The sequence below is a fragment of the Rattus norvegicus genome, chromosome 18 (genome assembly GCF_036323735.1).
Source record: "Rattus norvegicus strain BN/NHsdMcwi chromosome 18, GRCr8, whole genome shotgun sequence".
Taxonomy (NCBI): Eukaryota; Metazoa; Chordata; class Mammalia; order Rodentia; family Muridae; genus Rattus; species Rattus norvegicus.
Window position 1 is genome coordinate 71,253,229 of NC_086036.1, and position 22,226 is coordinate 71,275,454.

At 52.2% G+C, this 22,226-nt stretch overlaps 1 protein-coding gene and 1 long non-coding RNA gene across 4 annotated transcripts in view; one reads left to right on the plus strand and one right to left on the minus strand.

The window, feature by feature from the left end:
- Positions 1-4,826: 4,826 nt before the first annotated feature.
- LOC102556053 (uncharacterized) lies at positions 4,827-7,821 on the minus strand. The gene is made up of 2 exons (XR_361482.5): positions 6,092-7,821; positions 4,827-5,791 (listed from the first exon to the last, which is right to left on the minus strand). It is a non-coding gene; the product is annotated as an uncharacterized LOC102556053 (long non-coding RNA).
- Positions 7,822-10,279: 2,458 nt separating this feature from the next.
- Positions 10,280-22,226, plus strand: part of Smad7 (SMAD family member 7) — a 28,342-nt gene continuing 16,395 nt past the window's right edge. The window contains exons 1-3 of one of the 3 annotated variants that reach the window (NM_030858.2): positions 10,280-12,314; positions 13,659-13,712; positions 18,953-19,027. In NM_030858.2, the coding sequence (NP_110485.1) occupies positions 11,702-12,314; positions 13,659-13,712; positions 18,953-19,027 (742 nt within the window). In that variant the 5' untranslated portion in view covers positions 10,280-11,701. The other 2 variants (XM_006254959.5, XM_039097138.2) reach the window with 2 other exon arrangements.

Sequence of the window (22,226 nt, forward strand, 5' to 3'; positions counted from 1 at the left end):
GGGATGACTGCCTTTCTCATGTGGATGGCGACGCGAGCTGTCACTGCGACTGGGGACAGAGGTGATACCTGAGGTCCTGTACGCTCTGGGCTACCCCTGATATCATCACGCTTGTCTGATTCGGTAGCACGTTCCATGTCACGGGATGAATGCTCCAAGGTGCTGCCCAGTCCAGTCACCAAGGCCTGCTCCAGGCTCCACTGCTCCCTTTCAGCTGACACACCCAGTCATGATGGCCTCCAGGCGAGGCTAGTCGGCTGCAGGCCAGCTCACCTGTTGGCTCACCCACACAACCAGGACCTGGCTCTCTAGTTCCTGGAAGACTCTTCTCTGGACCTTGTTCTTCCCAATCTGGATGCCATTTCTGACATCATTCTCACCTTTACTCTGCCTCTCCCACTCAACTCCCTCGGTCTAACTCAAAGTTTCTCAAAGCTCTTGCAACTGGGGCTGACTGTCATAAATCACCAAGGTTGCCCTGACTGTACAGGCCTTTAATCTCAGGGACTCTGGAGGTCGTGGCAAGAAGATTTGAATGTTCGAGACCAGCCTGGGTAATTTAGTGAGACTCAAAAAAAAAAAAAAAAAAAAAAAAAAACCAACGTAAAAAACCTGAGTGTTATGGCTGTAATCCCAGCACTTGGGAGGCAGAGACAGGAGGATCACAAATCACAAGTTAAAGGCTAACCTGGACTACATATACAGAGGAGACAGAGGAGACGCTTGCGCTCTCTCTCTCTCTCTCTCTCTCTCTCTCTCTCTCTCTCTCTCACACACACACACACACACACCCCACATGGTTATTGCCAATCTTCTCTGTAGGATAGACTGTAAACTCCCCACAAGAGAGGCCAAGCAAGGACTCGATCCAACAGTTAGTGCATAGTGGGTCTCATCAAACCGTTTCAGAGTGTGAACCCGCCAAACATCAGCCATGTCCCCAGATCCTTGGTGGCTAAGGCCCTGGGTGCAGGAGAACGGAAGATGTATGTCCTTCTGACCTGGCCACAGTACGTGACTCTGGGGACTGCCTTCTGGAAACACAGTTCAAGGCAAGGCGTCCTCTTTTTGCAGAGCTCCGGAATCGAGCTCTCTGGGACAGCTGTCCCTTCCTTGGTATGACAATAGCTGGAAGAATCAGATGAGTTTGGGATCAGAACAGCTATCCTGAGAGTCAGCGTTCCCCAAACTAGTTAGAGGTCTGTAAAGAAAGGGGAGCTGGGTAGAGGGAAGCTAGAAGATTTTGAGTCCATTTCCCTTGGTGTTTGGAGTACTGTTCTCATTACTGACATATCTAGATTCTTCCACTGTCCTTGGTCATTCTGAAATAGTTCCTCAACTTCTCAGTTTTGGATCAAGAGACCAAACCCCCTCATTTGGGTTGCAAGTATTTAACTTTGCAGGATGGCTTTGTACATAAATAAACACCATCTAAGACATGCCGGGTGGCTCAGTGGGTAAAGGCACTAGCCAACAAGCCTGAGGACTCGAGTTTGCCCCATGGAACCCACATGGTAGACGGAGAGAAACAACTCTGCCTTCCACATGCGAATGAGCACATCCCCCCTCAAATAAATGCAACAATGATAATTAAATTAAAAAGCAAACATTGGGGGTTGGGGATTTAGCACAGTGGTAGAGCGCTTGCCTAGCAAGCACAAGGCCCTGGGTTCGGTCCCCAGCTCCGAAAAAAAGAAAAAAAAAAAAAAAAAGCAAACATTGTCTAGGGACCTGGCTCAGTGGTTAAGAGCACTGGCTGCTCTTCCAGGGGACCCAGCTGCAGTTCCTAGCACCCACAAGGCAGCTCACAACTCTCTATAATCCCAGCTTCAGAGACTTCTGAAAAGCTCACACAGACATACATTCGGGCAAAACCCAATGCACATAAAGTTAAAATAACAAACAAACAAAACCCATCGTCTCTTAACACCTCACTTCACATCGACTGTGGGGCACATTAGTTCTTCAAACTAGAAAGGATATTATGTGAGAATAAAAGACAGACCTTCCCACTGTGGGCTGTCTACTCATTTGCTGAGCATGAAATGAATGTTACGCCGAGCTTCTCCCAAAACTGGAGCTCCTGGGACTCAGCTCCTTCCTTCTTGAAACTTACAGCCCGGGTAGCGGTGGGGGAAGGGTGGGAGAGGTGGTGCCAGACTTTAATCCCTGACGCTTGAGAGGCAGAGGCAGGTGGATCTCTGCAAATTCAAGGCCAGGCTGGTTTGCATAAGCTCCAGGACAGCCAGGGCTGTATAAGACTCTGTCTTAAAAGAGGTGGTGGTACGAAGGGGGCACAAGGGCAGCTGCCCCTACACCATGCGATGCATAGTGAAAGAGGGGTGATTCAGTCTGGAAGACTGGGGACACATACAGAAGGAGGGGACAGTGCAGGATGAGTCAACCTTGGCCCCCCCCCACCCCCCAACCCCTTATTCCACCAGCTTTGGAACTGCAGCAGGAACCCTGAGGTGCCAGGGACAGGGGAAAAACTCCAGGCCATTAAGACTTCAATGTGCAAGGTGGAGAATCTGTTTCTGTTCTCAGGGCCAAAGACCCCTTGGGTGGCGACACAGTAAGGTCTTTAAGGAGCCGTCCTGTGGGCCGGAAGAGCTCTCTGTACATCAGGGAAAGAGCAGAAAGGAGGAGAGGAAATCAGACCGGTGTCGAGGTCGTGTTCTGTACTCTGGCTGTGTTCTGCACAGGCCTGGGGACAAACCTGGCTTGAGAAATGCCTCAAAACCGACAGACCCAGTGTCGTCGTGTGAAGGAGGGTGAGGCAGAGGTTGTCCTCTGCGTCTGCTTCTTACGTCTGGAGAAGTAGCTTCTGGAGTAAGGTTGGCTTGCTCCTATGGGGCAGAAGAGCTGAGGTGCCTTTGCAATGTCACACAGGCTGATGGTTCTGCAGGGCTAAAGTTCAAAGTGAAGGCCAAGTGTTCATCTGGAGTCCTGTATCTTCAGTCACCATGGTAGCTCACAGATAAACTAATGCCTGGGACCCGGGAAACTATGCCTTTCTTCTCTGGGCAGCTGTGTTCTTCAAGCATATACCACTAATCGTGCATCAATCACACAACACCAATAAGATAGAAAACGTAAGTTTGTTTATTTATTTATTTTAAATAGTTATTTATTTATTATATATAAGTACACTGTGCTGTCTCCAGACACTCTGGAAGAGGGCATCAGATCCCATTACAGATGACTGTGAGCCACCATGTGGTTGCTGGGATTTGAACTCAGGACCTCTGGAAGAGCAGTCAGTGCTCTTAACCACTACCAAAGAACTTGATTTTTTGTTAGAACACCCAGCACTACGTGAACTTCACCGAGAATGGCGGAGTTTGGATTGGAGCCAGCTCTCAGGAGCTGAGTCCCTTCAGGACTGTTGGCAGCCAGCCCCAGCTCCCATTCTGTGCAGTTCTACGAATCCTTAGCCCTTGGGTCTGCAAAACACCAAGGCAGCTCAGAAACATCATTTCCTATAACTGGGAGCTCCTTCAGAACAAATGTCAACGGGAAGGAGAGACAGGGCTCAGAGGGGCCGAATCCTGGCTACCTGGGAAGCCCTTCCTTACGGCCACGCTCTCCGTCATGGCAAACGGAGCTATTGCCGGGGCGAGGGAAAATACTGACTCCTATTAGGAGAGAAGTAAAGCCACACTGGTTTTCTCAGTTAACTTTCTCTCTTTGCAACAGGAAAAGATTTCCCAGTCCTGTTTGTTTTTAAACTCAAAACACCGGTCTTACCTTTGGATGAGCTGTAACTGGCCTTGGTAAGAACCCGTTGAAACTGGTCATTGTAAACTTCCCCCCAAAACAAAATTCCAGCCACCAGAGCTTGGCTTCCTTCTAGTTATCTTATTGCTTGGACAATTACCAATTCATTTCCTAGGCACTGCAAGGTTAGACCAGAGGCCCAGACCTCAGGATCCATGATAACAACATAGATTAGCATCTGTATGCCACTGGGTTTACATATACTTGGGCCCCCAAGGTGGCAGCACCTCTTCCAGGCAGCCCCGTGGGGAGCACTTTGTTTTCTGAGGGATGCTCAGAGTCTGGCACACACAGACTTTGTTAATTCGGGACTTGGAGGAGGAAGGCAGGCAGACAACGGAAACTGCTTCTGCAAAAGCCTCCCAGGAGTTAGCAATGACAGGAAAGTCTGGTTCATTCCAGAATTGGGTCGGGGGTCCTTCCTGCCCCTCCCTCTGGTGCAGATGCTCTCAACTTTCCTAATGCTGCAACCCTTTAATACAGTTTGTTATGTTTTGGTGACCCCCCTCCCCAACCATAACATTATCTTCATTGCTACTTCATAACTGTAATCTTGCTACTGTTATGAATGCTAATGTACATATCTGATCCGCAGAATAGAATAACTGATATGCATTCCCAAAGGGGTTGCAACCTATAGGCTGAGGACTACTGGTCTAGGTCTTCTGTGACCACCCTCAAGAGTTGGGCTCATCTGGTAAGTCCTACTGTATTCCAGGACCATTAGATGTGGCCAACCTTAAAGTGACTACAGGGGACAGACAGTCCCTGTCCATCTATGGGCTGCTGGCTGCAAGTCTCCATTATCAGGCTTCCCCACTCAGATCTTAACCAGCACCCAGTCGGCAGAATTCAGCGCCTAAGTGGTGCTTTGATGAGTTTTGCAGGGCAATGGAAAGATAGAAACCAGGCATAAATTAGACAGTAACAGAGAGCAATTGGTAGACCCACGTGACTAGAGTCTCCATGCCTGTGTCTTGAGGTTCTAGATAGCAACCTGTCTGCAGCTTGGACAATGTTCAGAATAACACGAGGGCAGAACAGGGTTCTTTCTCAAGCCATGTTAGGCTCCATTTTGATTTTTTTTTATTTTTTTAGATTTATTTATTTATTATACATGATTGCTGTCTTCTGTATATACTGTCACTGTCTTCAGACACACCAGAAGAGGGCATCAGATCTCATTACAGATGGTTGTGAGCCACCAACCATGTGGTTGCTGGGATTTGAACTCAGGACTCTTAACCACAGAGCCATCTCTCTGGCCCCTCCATTTTGATTTCTTTTTCTCCATTTTGGCTGGGCCCTAACCCAGGGTGTCCTCTGCCACTGAACTACAGCCTGGCCTTGTTTACGTCAGCCAGGACCATCAGAACTACCATAAGCTTCCACTCTACCTCCTCAGCTCAGTCCACCCAGTCCTCAAATCTTCTTCCTTTGAGAAACCATGTGAGATCCCCTCTCCGAAGAATAAGTCTGCTATTTTCTGTTCTCCAGTCAGGAGATAGGATAGGGTGTCTTCCCATTCCCACCCCCTTCTCCACCGAGCACTCCTTGAGGACAGAAGCTGTTTTAATAGGGCCACTGACTTCCTTCAAGGTCTCCCTCAGTGCCTGGCACATCAGCTCTGAACCGGTGTCTGCTGAGTGAACGGAGAATCATGTGAGTCCACTTTTGTTTCCCCAAGCACAGTTCTCAACTTCTCCGACTGAGAAGTCTCCTTCTTGAACCTCTGTCATATCAAGCACGGTTAGGCCACTGGCCCCGGTTTAGACGTGCGCCTGACTGGCATCTAGAACGTCTTCTGATGAGGACCAGCGTGCTTCCTTTCTGACTCCCACCAGGGTCATGGTGGAGGAGCTCCTGCCCTTCCTTGCTGTCTGTGATGAGACACTGGCTTCTGTTGTCATTGGCCTTCCTGTAGCGACTGTCCCACGGAGAGACTCACCATCTACAGCATCACCTCTACGTAGGACCTGGCCAACTCGTCCTTCGTCTCAGGACTTTAGCACTGATTTTCAGAAAATGAGGAATGCAGGCAAGGATTAAAACGATTCACGGCTCCGCATTTGTGAACAAGTAATAACGTTCACTCACTTTAGTATCCAAGAAGCCCAAACAGTTAAGTGCCTGGATTCCCTCCCGTCTCTGCCCATCAGCTACCCAGGGCCCTTGTTTGATTATGTATTTACAATGCCTAGTCTCACGCCACTTTTTCTGGAGGTTTCTGTCTTCATTGAGACAACAAGCACCCATTTCCCGTGTCCTCACCCCACACCCAGTACCTAACGTGAGTGCTCTGGACAGATACCTGGCAGACACTGTGGATCAGCTGACGGCGTGCCTGTCACACGCCGATATTTGATGAGTCAGGACTTATGGCGTCTTTATTTGATGTGAATCAGATGCGTTTTTCATTCACTTAGTTCGGGGTTCTTCCTGAGATAAGGCGAGAAGTGCTCAGTGCCCCGCCAGTCTTACTCACGCCCGTCTTTACTTTCGTAACCTCACTTCCGTTTGTACGGCTGCCAGTCGAGGATGGTTTAGGGCTCACTCACACATTCTTGGGGGGGGGGTGGCGATTGTGCAAGAAATGTTGATATTTTCCAATTGTTTCTCCTTTTGGCTTTTGCAAGAAAAACTGTCCCTGCCTCACCCTGACCCCACCCCCAGAGGCACTGTGAGCTTCTTGGAACTTCTAAAAAAAAAAAAAAAACCCAAAAAAACGAGAAAGGAACCAATTGGCAGAATCCTGTCCTCCTAGGTAGGGGGGTTTCTGCTTTTGCTTGTGGTCTTTTTGAGCTGTCAAGAGTTTTGGGGAGACTCTCTTGGCCTTGATTTGGCTCAAATCAGGCCCTTCTGTGAGCCGCCTTGCTTGACACGTGCAGTGAACTTACTTTTTTTTGAGGTTACTTCCTGCTCACTTTGCTGCTCTGGGACCTAGGGGCCCTTCCTTGGCTGCTCAGAGGCCTCAGGCACAGGCCGATATCTCTCGGCTTCCGCTCTTCTCCAGACACCTAAGCCAATGGGCTGTGAGCGAAGGGACTGGTGATTAATAACCAGGTCCTTAGCTGTCTCCGTCCTTGTCTGTCATACGTCTGCTATTTTGGTCCCTGTGACTTTGTGGCTGCACCATGATTAGGGTTTGATTACTATCACCAAAGTGACTGAAAGATGAAAATAGAAGGCCCCAACAGGAAACAAACAACTGCAAATGAGATATTTTATTCCACATTCTCTGCCAGAAGACGATCAGAATCAACTTCATTCACAATAGCCCGGACTCCTAACTTTCTCTGCGAAGGGACGCAATAGTCCGAAATGGGTGCCTACGGGTCCCCATTGCGACCGTGAGGCGGAAAGAAGAGCCCTCCCTTTCTAGGTATACTAGCCGGCCAGAGTTCTACTGCTGGCTTCTTCGGGCTTCTGGCTTCTTTCTTGGAAAGGGAAGGAGTAAGAATGTGATGGGGTGGGGCTGGCTGTCAAGAAGGTTGGGATGTTAACAGATTCAGGGGATGCCAGGGAAACCATAAAGCACCAACCATTGCAGCCACTTGCCCAGCATCCCACCCACTACTCCCTCAAGTAGTAAAATGGTATAAGGAAGCCGTGTGGAGAGGGCAAAATAAAGGTGACGCCTGAATTAAAACACCCACAATTACACTAGATGGGAACATAGTTCTGCAAATAGATGAACGCTCCATCCAGACAAGCTGTGACATCAGATGCAAGCTCCTGAAATCCCCATTACACCTACTTGCCTCGTGGGTACCCAGGCCTGTCATTACTGAGGGCATTGGCACCACTCACATTTCCAGACTTCTCCAGATTGTCCGTGCGGCCACAAAGTGTAATTAGGAGGATGACCTTTGCTTTCTGTTTATTTAATTCTTCCTGTCACCTGTAGCCTGGTTTAGCCTCTCTTGTCTACTGAGAGAAATGGGGCCCTGCAAGAACATGACCCTTCTCTAGGAAGCCTTAGAAAGTCTTTCAAGGCTGCAACTCACCTAAGGACCATTGCTAGTACAAGCTGTCTACCCAGTGAGCCGAAGAGCCCCCCCCCCCACGTCCCATTTAAGGTTCCCTATGTCTTTCTAAGATTACTGTGTGTGTGTGTGTGTGTGTGTGTGTGTGTGTGTGTGTGTGTGTGTGAGAATACAGTGCCGATGCAGTGCCGAGGAGACCAGAAGAGGATGTCAGATTCTCCTGGGGCTGAAGTTACATGCAGTTATGAGGTACCTGAAGTGGATGTTAGGAGGCAAACTCAGGTCCCCTGAAAATTCAAGACCCACCTTTCCAGCCCCTTCCCATTCTAAGACGACACATTTTATTTATTTTTAAAGGTTTATTTATATGAGTACCCTGTAGCTGCCCTCAGACACACCAGAAGAGGGCATCAGATCCCATTCCAGACGGTTGTGAGCCTCCATGTGGTTGCTGGGAGTTGAACTCAGGACCTGGTGGCTCTTAACCGCTGAGCCATCTCTCCAGCCCAGATGACACATTTCCTAGACTGCATTTCTGTCTCTTAGGTCATTCATCCCCTGTCTGTAATGGTGGGGTCATCCCTCTTCCCCTCCTTCTTTGGTCTTGAGTGCTGTCTTCTCCCCAGTTTGCTTTAGAGTGCTCACACCCAATTCCAATAAGCGGCATTTTAATTTTTAGCAAAATTACTATGCTACCCAGTAACTGCCTACGTGCCACTATCTGTCCAGTCTTGTTGATGACGATATTGTCTTCCTTCCACAACTTAGGGCTCCCACGCCGGGAGAGGATCATGTGACAAACTTGTGGTTTTCTTTTTTTTCTTTTTTTTTTTTATCATATAGTGCGGTAGGGGAATGGTCTGCAGACCTAACTCCTACCTTGACTCCTACCTTGTTTGAGTTGCTAGTAACTCAACCCAGGACCTCTAATGAATTATACTTCCAGCCCTTGAAAGTATCTATCAGGTTAGAAACAGAAGTTACTGGTCAGAACATATAATTCCGGTTGGAAGAAATAATTACAGTCCACATTTGGTAAAAAATCTTTACCCCACCCCCATGAGTTTTATTACTATCCTGTTACAATTTCAAGAGACTTTTCTTTTTTCTTTTTTCTTTTTGGTTCTTTTTTTCGGAGCTGGGGACCGAACCCAGGGCCTTGCGCTTCCTAGGTAAGCGCTCTACCACTGAGCTAAATCCCCAGCCCCTCAAGAGACTTTTCAAAAAAACCCAATAAATATGTGAGTCTGGGTCACCATGCCAACTAGTTGTCTCAGTCACATTTAACACCCTAGTACTATCCTCAGACCAGCACCCACAGGACTTTCGCTTGACAAATACCTTTTCTAGTTCCAAGCAGTCACCTGCATCTGGGGATAGCTTTCTCTGGAACCTGAGGTCAAGGGAAAAACTCTCTGACCCCAAGTAGGCCCCGCATGCGATTGAATGCTCTAAGCAGGTCTGCTCACTGGGTAACGTTCGCGCGCCAGGAGGCCGAGTGGCGGGTGCCGGAGGTCTTCCAAGCCCGGAGGAAACCTGACGGCGGCGCGCAGGCGAGCTGCACCCCTCCTCCCTCCAGGATGCTGCCCCTCGCTGCTCGTCAGCCTGCCAAATGCATTCCAGAGCTGTGCACAAGACACACTTCTCCAGGCAGTCCTAGAAACCCGAGCCCGGAGCGGGAGAGGGCGGGAGGGAGCGCGGCGGCCGCTGAGGTCACATTCGCGCCGCCTCTCCGCCCTCGGCCGCCCGGCTGTTCCCTCTAGCGCACACTTCCCAGGGCCTCTGTCCTGGCCGGTGTAAATGTCTTTGAAACAGACAGCGATCTCCTCCCCTTTCCAAGGGATCCGCCGCCAGGGCCTTAAAACAAAACGAATGAATGAAGCGCCCCGGCGAGCTCCACTGGTCTAAATCGGGCCACTGACCGGCTCATTCCGCTCCAAACTCGCCCGCTCCACGCCCCCAGCTCTTCCGATTTCCCCCTGCTCCCCCTGGGTCTCCGCCGACCCCCGGGGCCGTCTCGGCCTCCCACCTCCCTCCGCCCGTGGGTACCCCTCTGTAGACCTGGGAGAGGGTGGCGGTAACTGGGAGGGGGGTTGAAATAGCTTTTAGAAACCCGATCTGTTGTTTGCGAAACACAATCGCTTTTTTTTTTTTAAAGCGACAGGGTGTCTAGACGGCCACGTGACGAGGCCGGAGCCGGGCGCGCCACTGCGCAGTGGAACCAGCCGAGCGGAGGGACGGGTGGGGGGGCGGGAAGGAGGCGGCGGCGGCTGGGGGCGGGGGAGGGAGGGGTAGAGGGGGGAGGGAAGGGGGCGGAGGCGGGAGGCCTTGCGGGAGGCGGCGAGCCCTGGGCACATTCGCTCGCTGCTCGGCGCACAGAGGATCTTGTCCCCGAGCAGCGCCAGCAGAGCCAGCCGGGCGCCTCGCTCGGTCCGCTCGCCGCGCCGGAGAGCTGCCTGAGACGCAGCCAGCCAGCCGGCGCCACGCCGCCGAGCGCTCGGCCCCGGAGTCCCTGAGTGCGGCGCGGCGAGCCCCCAGCGGCGGCAGAAGGACTCGAGCGCCAGGAGAGGGCGGACGGGGGACGAGGAGGCTCCCGGGCGCGACGAAGAGAGTCTCGGAGGAAGAGGCTGCGAGAGGACACCCGGGCCTCCTGCCGCCACTGTCGGGTCGGGGCCAGCAGCTTATGCGAGCAGCCCCAGCGACCACCCTCGGCCAGGAGAAGGGGCACCGGCAGCCCCCACGCTAGCTAGCCTGCCGCCTGTGCCCTCGGGGGCGAGAGCTTGCGACCCGCCGGAGCCCGCCGCCGCGCCGCCCTCCCCCGCGCTGACAGCCCCCCGGGGCGCAGCCGCCGCCGCAGCATCTTCTGTCCCTGCTTCCCCAGCGCGGAGGAAGTCCCCGCCGAGGACCTGGGCCCCCGGGAGCGCAGGAGGAAAGACCAGAGACTCTAAAACACCCAGATACGCAAGATTGAAGCAGCCTAACCAGACCTTTCTGTGGATTAAAAGAAATACGATTTTTTTTTTTGACAGAAGAAAAGGAAAGGAAGACCGGCGGGGTTCAGCAAGGAAAAAAAGGGGATGTAACTCGTGGATACGGTTTTTCCCCCCACCCTTCCAACATCTTGTTCTACTTTGTAAACATTTTCTCTTTTTAAACCCCGGCTCCATCCGGTGCCCTCCAGACCTCCGAGGTGCGAGAAGGTGGTGTGTTTTTTCACTGGGGGCTTTGCATATTTGGTTTTGGGGTTTTTGAGAGACCCTCCAGACATCTCACGAGGGGTGAAGTCTACTCGGCCCCCTCCCTCAAGTCTTCGCGTGCACAGAATTCGAGGAGATCCGGTTACTAAGGATATAGAAGAAAAAAATAAATCGTGTGCCTGCCTTTTTTTTTTTTAATTGCCTGCTTCTCCCCACCCCCAAATTAAGTTGCTTAGCAAGGGGGAAAGAGGCTTTTTCCTCCCTTCAGTAGCTCAGCCTAACGTCTTTCGTTTTTTGCCCCTGAGGATCTTCCATGTAGGAAGCCGAGGCTGGCGAGCCCGACACTCGGGAGCCACTGTAGGGGGGCCTTTTTGGGGAGAGGCGTCGACCGGGGCTGCCTCGGCCGCCCCCAGGGAAGCGGCGGCCGCGTTCCTCAGGGGCACGCCGGGGCCCGAGAGCCGCGCAGGGCGCGGGCCGCGCCGGGTGGGGCAGCCGAAGCGCAGGCCCCCGATCCCCGGCGGGCGCCCCTGGGCCCCCGCGCGCGCCCCGGCCTCCGGGAGACTGGCGCATGCCACGGAGCGCCCCTCGGGCCGCCGCCGCTTCTGCCCGGGCCCCTGCTGTTGTTGCTGTCGCCTGCGCCTGCTGCCCCAACTCGGCGCCCGACTTCTTCATGGTGTGCGGAGGTCATGTTCGCTCCTTAGCCGGCAAACGACTTTTCTCCTCGCCTCCTCGCCCCGCATGTTCAGGACCAAACGATCTGCGCTCGTCCGGCGTCTCTGGAGGAGCCGTGCGCCCGGCGGCGAGGACGAGGAGGAGGGCGTGGGGGGTGGCGGCGGCGGAGGCGACCTGCGGGGAGAAGGGGCGACGGACGGCCGGGCTTATGGGGCTGGTGGCGGCGGTGCGGGCAGGGCTGGCTGCTGCCTGGGTAAGGCAGTCCGAGGTGCCAAAGGTCACCACCATCCCCATCCCCCATCCTCGGGTGCCGGGGCGGCCGGGGGCGCCGAGGCGGATCTGAAGGCGCTCACGCACTCGGTGCTCAAGAAACTCAAGGAGCGGCAGCTGGAGCTGCTGCTTCAGGCCGTGGAGTCCCGCGGCGGTACGCGCACCGCGTGCCTCCTGCTGCCCGGCCGCCTGGACTGCAGGCTGGGCCCGGGGGCGCCCGCCAGCGCGCAGCCCGCGCAGCCGCCCTCGTCCTACTCGCTCCCCCTCCTGCTGTGCAAAGTGTTCAGGTGGCCGGATCTCAGGCATTCCTCGGAAGTCAAGAGGCTGTGTTGCTGTGAATCTTACGGGAAGATCAACCCCGAGCTGGTGTGCTGCAACCCCCATCACCTTAGTCGACTCTGTGAACTAGGTAAGAAGTTGTTCTGAGTCCACCTTTCGTTCCCTCTGGCGAGGAAATGCTGGTAGAAATGCTCGAGGGTGTGTGCATTATCTCCTGGAGGAGACAAGGGAACTAAATCAAAGAAGGAACGAGGGGGGGGAAACTCTGACATTCCTTGGGGTTCCCTTTCAAGATTTTGCTCTTGCACCATCCCCCCTCCCTCCAGAGGAAGAGACCCAGGGATACTGCTGCTTAGCCTTATACTGAACTGACATGCTGCAGAAAACGAGACACTCTTATTTCCGGGTATGCAAGGGGATACAGAGCAAAGTGGGGGATCACGCTTCCCCCGCACCCGGAAAGGCGTTGAGGTGTGTGGCCGAGTTGGATTCGGCCCAAGCCCGCCAAGGAAGGCTGGGAGAAACTAGCTTTAAAGGCTGGAGAGTCTCTCCTTTAGTAAATAAGGACAGTCACGTGGGGCACGAGTGGCCCAGATACTGTCCTGGCCTCCCAGCTTTGGAGTTTGGGGGCAGTGGTAGGATGGAGACTGAACTGGGTATCCAGTCTCAGCTGTGCACACTTCGGGGCGAGAAGGAGCAAACAGCCTGGAGAAGTTGGGTGGCCTCTACTTTTTTATCTTTATTTCGCACAGAAAAGCGTACAATTAGTGGTCCTTAGAACGCCCGACACTCCCACCCCTGCGTTTCAGTGACGTCCCTCCCTGCACCATAATTGGCCTGGGCTTCATGGCCGGGACCCTGAACAGGTTCCTCCCCATATTATCCTGTTAGGTTTTCCATGCCTTCTGTTTGCTCCTTGTCTTTGTGCTCAGGGTAGAGGATCATGCCCTGATCCCTGCAAATCTTCCAAGTTCACCAGCAGCTCACTTGGGTGTTTTTTTTTTCCCTCTCAGGTGGGCTGGCTGGGTAGGATTCCCTAGTGCGTGGGTGCCAAGCTCAGCAGTGGGGGCGGAGGTGAATTGTGCTCCTAGTGGCGGGGAGGGCCGGAGAAGCGGGATCTGTAGTTGTAAAAGACACTAAGCAGCCCCAGACGCCCCCCACCCTATGGACTGTTCATTGCGCGGCCCAGCCGCTGGAGCCCTGGCCCAGCCGGTGGTTTCCAGCTCGGCCCGCCGAGCGCGGCGGCGGCGGCAGCCGCAGACGTGGAGGAGCAGAGCGCCGAGGCTGGCGCCAGGCGGCCTCTTTTGTTTATCTGACAGCTAAATATCAAGGCAATCACCGCCTCGCGGCCCTGCCTCCAACCCCCACAGCTAAGACAAACAGTTGGCCTAAAAGAATGCCTGAGTTATCATAAGTTTCTATCTCTTGTTTCTCATGGCTCAGCCTTTATATCCTCTTACTTTTTTAATTTCAGAGTCTCCCCCTCCTCCTTACTCCAGATACCCGATGGATTTTCTCAAACCAACTGGTGAGTAGATGGGTTTCAAGTCTTTCTTTTCTCAGAACCCTGTTTTTGCGTGTGGGTTGGGGTCTTGGGGTGGTGCTTGGGTTGCTCAAGGCAATTTTCCTCTGTTTTAAGTTTGGTGGATTTTCCTCTTGTGATTGGACACCCCCCCCAACATAGCTTCCCCCCCAGATATGTTTTAGGATTTGTTCCTTTTTTTATGTGTTTGAACTGTGTGGTGGAAGTTTGTTCATCTTTCACACATGGAGGCTTTTAATCCACTGCATGTCTTGGGAGCCAAATAGGACAGGTTGATGGAAACGTTCTGAAGCCTTGTAAGTGCCAGAAGGATCTGTGGGTAGGGATGGTTAAATGGATGAGGAGCGATTTTGAAGAGAGGCTTCCGTTTGGAGTATCACACTAGGTTAAGAAGTGCAACAAGTTGGGAGGGGGATTATGTTCCTTCCCCCTGTTCAGTCACCCACAAGCCTGCTTTCTCCTGGGGGTTTTCTCAGAATTCTTAGTAGAGAGAGAGAGAGAGAGAGAGAGAGAGAGAGAGAGAGAGAGACCATAAAAGTTTTCAGCACAGCTCTGCCTGTTGCTTTCTGGCCTGATGGCAGAGGGCCAGGGCAGAAGCCCATTTGAGACTGGCACCAGCCCTGTTGTGGTTGTCTGCATTCAACTTCTGGCTGGCAGTGCTAGGTCCCATCCCTTAGAGCCGACCGTGCCAGGGGACAGGGTCAGCAAAACAGATTGGGGATGGCCTCAGGGACAAGTCCTGCTTCCTTCTTAACAGTGCAAGGATTACAGAACCGTTTGCTGCAAGTCCGGGTTTTTTAGCTTTGCTTTTTTTGTGTGTCTGTTCTGTGGCGCTTACAAAAAACGCAACACTCGTGAAGTCTTTGCTTTGCCAAGGAGAGGGAAAAGTGAAGGGCTGGGCACCCTTTAGCTCTTGGAACCTTTTGCCTCATGAGTTTTGGCTGTTGCAACCCCCCCTCTCCCCTCCCAATTTTTCAGGGACTTTGTCATAAATTAAGTGCTTAATGAATGTGTAAGCAAAGTCCGGGCTAGCCCTCCCTCCACATGCTTCGCCAGTTCCCTCAAGTTGGGAAGGCGTTGCTGCTTGCCTGGTGCCTGCCTAATAGGTGGCCTGTGGAGTATGTGATATTTTGCTTTCGATTTACAAAACACCAGATAAATGGTCATTAATGACGAGATAAACCCAGCTCTCTGCATTTGCAACAAGCTTTAGTTGGCATTAGCAAACTCCAAGGGCTATAACTTGTCTTGAGTTTGTGGCTTAAAGGATCCAGAATTGTTCCCAGAGGTCACTTCTCCGGGGGTCCACCCTCAGTTCTTTTGGCTTTGTGGTTTCCTCATCCGTCTTTCAAATGTGGCCTGTTAACCTTAAACAGAAAGGGAAGGCCCCGTAGCCCCAGAGGTGAAGACAGCTCTGGTAGAGGTTCCCTTAAAGTCCAAACTCCATAGCAAAGAAGGACCATGTGTTCTCGGGTTTGCCAAAAAAGATACTGGGTAAAATCTGTTCACAAGATTTAAGCAGCCATCCTGGCAGGCCGGGACCTCATTTTCGGGGAGTGGAGTGATATATTTATTCATTAGCAAGTGTTGACATTAGGTAGCAAAATGTGTGTAAACAGAGAAGCCACAAAGACAGGAATGTGTGCCATTTCCAAGGAGGGGAGCAACCTTCCCCAGATCAGCCAATAGGAGGTGATTAACCTGCCAATCCGAAACCCAACCAGCTGGTTACTCACCCCCCAAATGTTTTGCTTCAAACAAAACAAGAAAAAGGACCCAAACTCAGGCACCACTGTGTAGAAACACGGGGCAAAGTAGTGGAAAAGCCCCTGTTGAGAGAGCAGTGGTCTGGATAGCAGAGCTGGTCTCAGGGACTGTCCTAAGAGACTGGTCTATGGCCGATTTGCTGGTTGTGGTGACCCAGGAGCGTTGTAGCTAGAGATTCGGGGGGGGGGGGGTTCCCTCAAGTCCCTCAATTTTCTCCCCACCTAGTGTATGGGAAAGTGTTGACCTGGGGATTTAGAATTCTTTCCCAGCTTGAGGTTGAGGAGTTTGGTGTTGGGTTACGTAGGTGAAACAGAAAATAGGGTTTTACAATGGACAACTGTTAAAACCTTAATGAGCCAGTCAAACCGAGGGAATCCCTTTCGTGAGGTCTCTTGCTTCAGAGGAGGCAAAGGGAAAGGTTCTGGGGCCTGGTGTAGTTGGAACTGAGGGATCCTTTGGAGGCTGAACTTGAAAAGCTGTGATGGGTCTAGCCTCCTTGAAGGACCTGGACTAGGTCTACACCTGGTTCTCTATTTCCCAAGACAGTTGTGTGCAAGGAGTCTTGCCTGTACCTTGGCACAGGGGTGGCTGTGACTTGTGGCCTTTGCAAGGCATGAAGGTTCTCCCACTTTCCCGTCCCTTGAGGACAAAGGATTTGCTGCTTCTTTCCCCACATCTCACCTGTAGAGATACAGGAGGGAGAGCCTGGATGGGCCCTTTACCTTCTAAGTTCTGTCTCTGCCTCTGAAAGGGACTGACTGCAAGGGATGACCTCTTGTGGTACAAGCCTCAGAGCCTACCAGAACGGCTGGCATCTTGATCTGCCATCTGGCCCTCTTAATTTACGTCTCTTAACTTTTCCAAGTCCCTTTAATGAATGATTAGGTCATTCATTCATTTATTCGGGTTGTTGCCTCCATCCATATACAAAGTAGTACTGGGGAAACTCAGGAGAGCTAAGTGGGGGAAAGAAAGTTCCCCAGGCTCTGGGTTGCACTTCCCCTGGAACTGCTGGGAGAAGAGGATGTGTGTCTTTGTTCCACAGAAACCCGGGGCTTAATTAGGTGTTTGGTAATGTACAGTGGCAGAGGAGGCCCAGGGACGGCCCAGGTCTGCTGTCTGCTGTCTGCTGTCTGCTGTCTGGGCTCTGTGGTAGAAGATGAGATTCTGACTTGAGATTTATCCTTGCAGAGTTTTCGGTGGGTGGAGTCTAGATACCCGAGACCAGCTCAGCTCAGCCTGGCCAGCTCCAGGGAGGAAGGTTTGGGAATGGAAGCCCTGGAATAGGAGCTGGACTTGGGGGGGGGGGGGTGGCTCAGCTCCCTGGGTGGCCCCTGGCCTAGTCAAGGCACCTCAGTTTACCTGGGTGCCTCTCAAATGCATTGCTGCCTCACAGGGGTGGTAGGGAGGCCTAATTAACGTGTGTAAATCCCTCCTAAGATCAAAGGCGATGCAGAGGGCAGAGCGCATTTCATAAAAATCACTTGTGGTTGCATCTCACCTTTGATGTGAGACAGGCTGACACGCTGACTGAGGTCTCCAGGCCCTGCCCTGGAGAGGCCAGGCTCTGCCTTTGAAATACACCTTGCCCCTGGCAGGAAGCCAGCGAGAGCTGGGGGCGTGGCCGTGGGGTGTCTTCCATTTGGGGGAGTGTGTGGGGGAGGGGAGCAAGAAGCCAATCTCTAATGAAGATTAGAAGATGGTGGGGCCAGGATCTGTAATTTAGGAAGTACAGGTTTGCATCATAGGCCAAGGAACTCCTTTGTGTGCCCCCCCATTGTTTTCCACTTGATTCACCATGTGTCCTGTAAAAGCTCCATATTCCTGCTAGGAATTACCCTCTCCATTAAAGGAATGGATGTGTACACATTCATCCCCTGCTGGTCACTCCTCCATGCTCCCTCCCATTTAGAAGAGGTTTTTCTTAATTTTTTTAAAGATGTATGTATGTATGTATGTATGTATGTATGTATGTATGTATGTGAGTGAGTGTACTGTCATTGTCTCAAGACACCCCAGAAGAGGGCGTTAGATCCCATTACATATGGTTGTGAGCCACCATGTGGTTGCTGGGAATTGAACTCAGGACCCTCTGGAAGAGCAGTCGGCGCTCTTAACCACTGAGCCATCTCTCCAGCCCTTTCTTAAATTTATAAACACACACTGGACAAGTGCTGTATATACCTGAGTACCCCCCCCACACACACACACACACACCTCCCTTTCCAACACACTGCAGAATTCTGAATAGTCTTTCAGCCCTGGGGAGAGAAGCCTAAGTGGTGGAAGGGGTTCTCAGCAGAGACCTCTGGGTAGGTCACCTTCCCTTGGTCAGGAGCTAAAGGACTGTCCTAGGCCTTTCTACTTGCTTCCAGGCTGCTCTTTGCTTTGAGTAACTATTTACCATTGTGGCCTGAGAGACGTCTGCTAATGTCTGGTAGCCAGGGTCGGAGGACTGGAGTCTGTCTGTACAAACCAGTGGTGCGTTTGCTTTTCTGGAGCCAGACTGTCTATGGGGACGTAGGAAGAAGTTTGACGTTGGCAGAGAGTGCAGAAGAGACAGGGGCCTGTGCACTTGTGTTCCAGGGGGCCGAGGAGTTGTGGTTCGTGGGCATTACTTTTTGTTGTAATTGCTTGGGGGAGGGGTGTTTGTAGAGTCTGTCTCTTTCTTCTCAACTGGAATTGGCATTTTCCTGGTTAGCACTGGGAGAGTAGGAGAGGATATGGAGTCCGCCAGTTAAGGTCTAGTAAAGAAAATGGCAGGATATAGTGTCGGAAAGATTGTGTAGGTACTGAGGCAAGCGGCCTTGTAGAATGGAGGTTGTCTGGGCAGGGTTTCCAGATGTGGGTTTGGACCAGCCTGGAAGTAGGTAGAAGGTTCCCCTCCAAGTGGGTCCTGGCTGAGAAGTCCGTCTTGACTTGATGGGTTGGTTACACACATGAATCCATGGTAGAACTGGTAGAAGTTAGTGAGCCTGTGCGATTTCTGTACTCGCCATATCTCAGTTAGAAGAAGGGAGCATAGTTTTTGTGAAGGCCAGGATGAGAGACCCTCATCTCTGGGAGTGGGAGGAAGGAGACTTCGTGCTTGATAGGAGAAGAGTGAACAGGGTTGAGAAAAGTACACCTCGAACCTTCCTTGACCTTGCGAGAGTTACCTGAGCTCAATGGGAGACTTATAATGGAAGAGAAATTCCTGGCAGTCTGTGATTGAGCCTGACTTGACTAATGATTAACTGGCCGCCTGGAGCCGAGACTGGTGACAAGGTGCTGTGGTCTGTCTTAGGCTGGACCATGAAGCCGAGTAGACCATTAATAATCTGCACGGCGGCTGCGAGTCAGCCCTTTGGAATGTGTGGTCTCCTCTTTCATGCTGCTCGGTGTTTGTAAGAAGGAGTGCTGATGTTTTTATTTGTGGATTTATTTTTTCTCTCTTTTTTTTTTTTTTCTGACTGCAGCAGACTGTCCAGACGCTGTACCTTCCTCCGATGAAACCGGGGGAACGAATTATCTGGCCCCTGGGGGGCTTTCAGGTAAGACACTTTCTCTTTTCCTAGAGGCCTCGGGAGGCTGGTTGCTCTGGAATTGTTCTGTTGTACATATTCTTTAAACTGGACACATCCGGTGACTGTGGTGCGTTCTCGGCTTGTCGTTCTGGGGTTCTTTTTGTGCCAGAACCTTGCCCTTCCCAGGAATGGGGAAACTGGAGTCACCCGGGGGAGCTGTGTTGTGTGATGAGCTTCAGGGCTATTTTTCGTTTCTTAAGTTGAGTGTGTGTGTCATCCACATGAGGTCAGACGATAACCTGTAGGAGTTGTTTCTCTCCATCCACCCTGTGGGCTCAGGGATGGAGCTCCCAGAGCTTGGCGGTGGGGGCTTTTAGTTTCCCATGGGACCCATCTCGCCCTCCCTCGTCGTTTCTAGAGCAACCCCCGACTTAAGTTATTTCCATTTCTTACCATTGGCATGATCTCCTGTGCTTTGAACTCTGATTTTGCTCCTGCACGCATGCCTTGAAGGAGACAGACCCAGGTTTACAAGGCATGGCCCAGGTGCAAGATGGATCTCAGAGGACTGTGGGGTTCTGGAGCAACAGGGCAGGGCTTGCTGTAGACAAATAGGTACCCGAGCTGTCCTCAGCTGGACAGGCTTCTCTGGGCCCTGGGGAGATGGTGTTGGAGGAGGAGCTTTCTGTGCATTTGTATCCCAAAGGACAAGAGAGGCTAACATGGCAACTTCGCTCCGGGAGACTGTTCTTTCTTTTCTAAGAACTCTTTTCTCCCTTCCTCTTACTGTTCCACACCATCATTATTTTCTAAGAACTCGTTAAAGCAAGAGAGAAAGTAACTTGAGGTGGGGAAATTCCAGGACAGTTCTGGGCACTCAGCATAGCTGGCCATTGGTGGAGGTTTCTGGTGCAGCATCTCTGAGTGGAAGTCATGGGACCTCCCTTAGACCTGTTGCAGGGTGGCTCCTCTCGACTGACTGTTGAAGAGTTTCTCCCGAGTGTTGGAGGTATACAGTTCATTCTGGACTCACACCCCAGTCTCTCCCCTGCAGGAGTGGAGCCTGCTGGGAAATGGCTGTAGGGAGACCCTGTTTGTTTTGATTTCAGCGAAGTGTACTCTGACTGTTATCTGAGACCGAGGGTATTGTTTACTCAAAGCTTCTAATGAGAACTGAGCAGGAAAGCAGGACCCCAGGGGGAGGAGGGAGTGGGTCCTAGCAGCCTAGGAGAAAGGGAGCCAGTGTGCCTTGGGAAGGCTCTGTTCTGTGTCTTTGCTTCCCAAGGCTGAAATGAGATGAGAGTCTTGAGAGAAAGAAGAAGGACCAGGAGAGGGAGAGTATGAAAGGAATATCACCCTCAGGATGTTGTTGGCCTGTTAGATTTTTTAAGCCCTGGGCGTGCAGGGAGGAGCCCCAGCTTCTCCAAACCACATAAAATAAGCAAGGGAAGTGGTGCTTTTCGGAAGGTTTGTCTTATTGATAACATCTCGTCTGTCTCCTCTACTGGAGGAAGTGACGACATCAGGCTGAGAGGAGTTCTTCACCCCTCCCAAGGAACCCAGCATGACCTGGTCAGCCAACTCTGTTTCCCAAAGTCCTTCCAGTTCTAGAAAGAAGCTGGGAGAGAGCCACATTCTAGCCCTCCACTCCCCAGAACCCCCCGGGAAACCGCAGCCCCCTCAGACGGACGAGGTTCTGCTAGGGTGTAGCAGTGTGTCTTGGAAAGGGACAGCATGATAGAATAAGACCGTAAAAAGGGAAAAAGGGGGTTGGGGGTGGGGTGAGGTGGAGGCCACCACATGAAAGGGCATTTGTTTTGAATTTCAGCCCTTGGTTTACTAATTCCCAAGGCTTCGGGTTGGAGCTCTTTCTTCTTTCTGGACGCAGTTGGAGCCGTGTATATAGTAACAGTGTTTGGGATGGGGTTGTAGGAAGACCCTTTTTTGGGCTGATGCCAATGGTTCTGGGGGTATCTAAAGTGGAGGTGAACAAGCACAGAGAGAACCCATGCTCTTTGTCCTGTGAATGCCCTCAAAGAGTTTCATGAGCTTGGGCAGAAGGTTTTACACCTTCTGGAAGGCCAAGCCTCCTTTTTACAGAGGTGCCCTGTGTGTGTGTGTCTGTGTGTGTGTGTGTGTCTCTGTGTGTGTGTCTGTGTGTCTGTGTGTGTATGTCTGCGTGTCTGTGTGTGTCTGTGTGTGTGTGTCCAGATGTGTACGCTTTGAGTAGGTTGAGCTCTTAGGCAGGAGTGGCTGAATGAGGCCAGAGGAGATGGGAAGGGACTCTTGTAGAGGATGTCGGGGTGAGGCAGGGCTAGAGCAGGTCGGGCATCAATCAAGGTGGGGGGTAGTGACACCCCCCTGAAATAACCTCTGGGAGTCTCTTTCACAGGCCCTGTGTGTTGCTTTCCTTCCTGTGCAGCCCTGGCTGAGAGCAGGCTTAATGAATGGGGCTCAGTTTAGGGTGGGAGGAAGGTCGACCGTGTGAGCCAGGGCTTGATTCTCTTGGCAAGGGAAGAAGAGAAAGAGAAAGCAGCCGAATGTGAAAATGTGGTGCCTTGGAGATGGGGGTGGGGTGCGCTCAAAGGCCCGGCCCCTTCTGAAATGCAGGGGTGACTCCAAGGCTGGCCCTTCCCTTTCCTGCGCCCTTGCACAGGGCCAGCTAGAGGAAGGGGAGTGGGCGGGGACGAGTCCTGGGAGCAGCACCCTGGCTTCAGGTTGGAATTCCAGCTTTGCAGTGTGCGGGGAGGGCGGGGGGTGGGGTGGGGTTGGTGTGGGGGGGTGACAGGCCAGGTCCTTGGGGACCTGCAGTGCAACACACCCCACCCTCGCAAGTTTCCTCAGTCTGGGAAAAACGGGACGTTTTTAGAAGGCAATAGTTTGGTTCCAGAAGGTTGTACTTTCATTTCTGACAGCCGGCTCTCTGAGACAGATGGGTTGCTCTGTACAGGCTTGCGAGCCTGTGTGCTCACGCGCCGCAGACAGACAGACAGACAAGCTCATGTGTTGACATTTGAGCAGAGAGATGCCACACCTGCAGGCGGGGTCTGAGAGAACCTGGGGTCCTGCTCTGGTGAGGTGGACCTTACATGAGGTTGTATACTGTGTGGGGGCCAATGCTTGTATTGATTCGGAGCCTGGGTTTAGCTTTGTCTCTGGACACTGATGTCTTTTTGGAAGGGCTTGCAAATGCAGGTCAGACTATTGCTGCTTCCACCTGAATGAG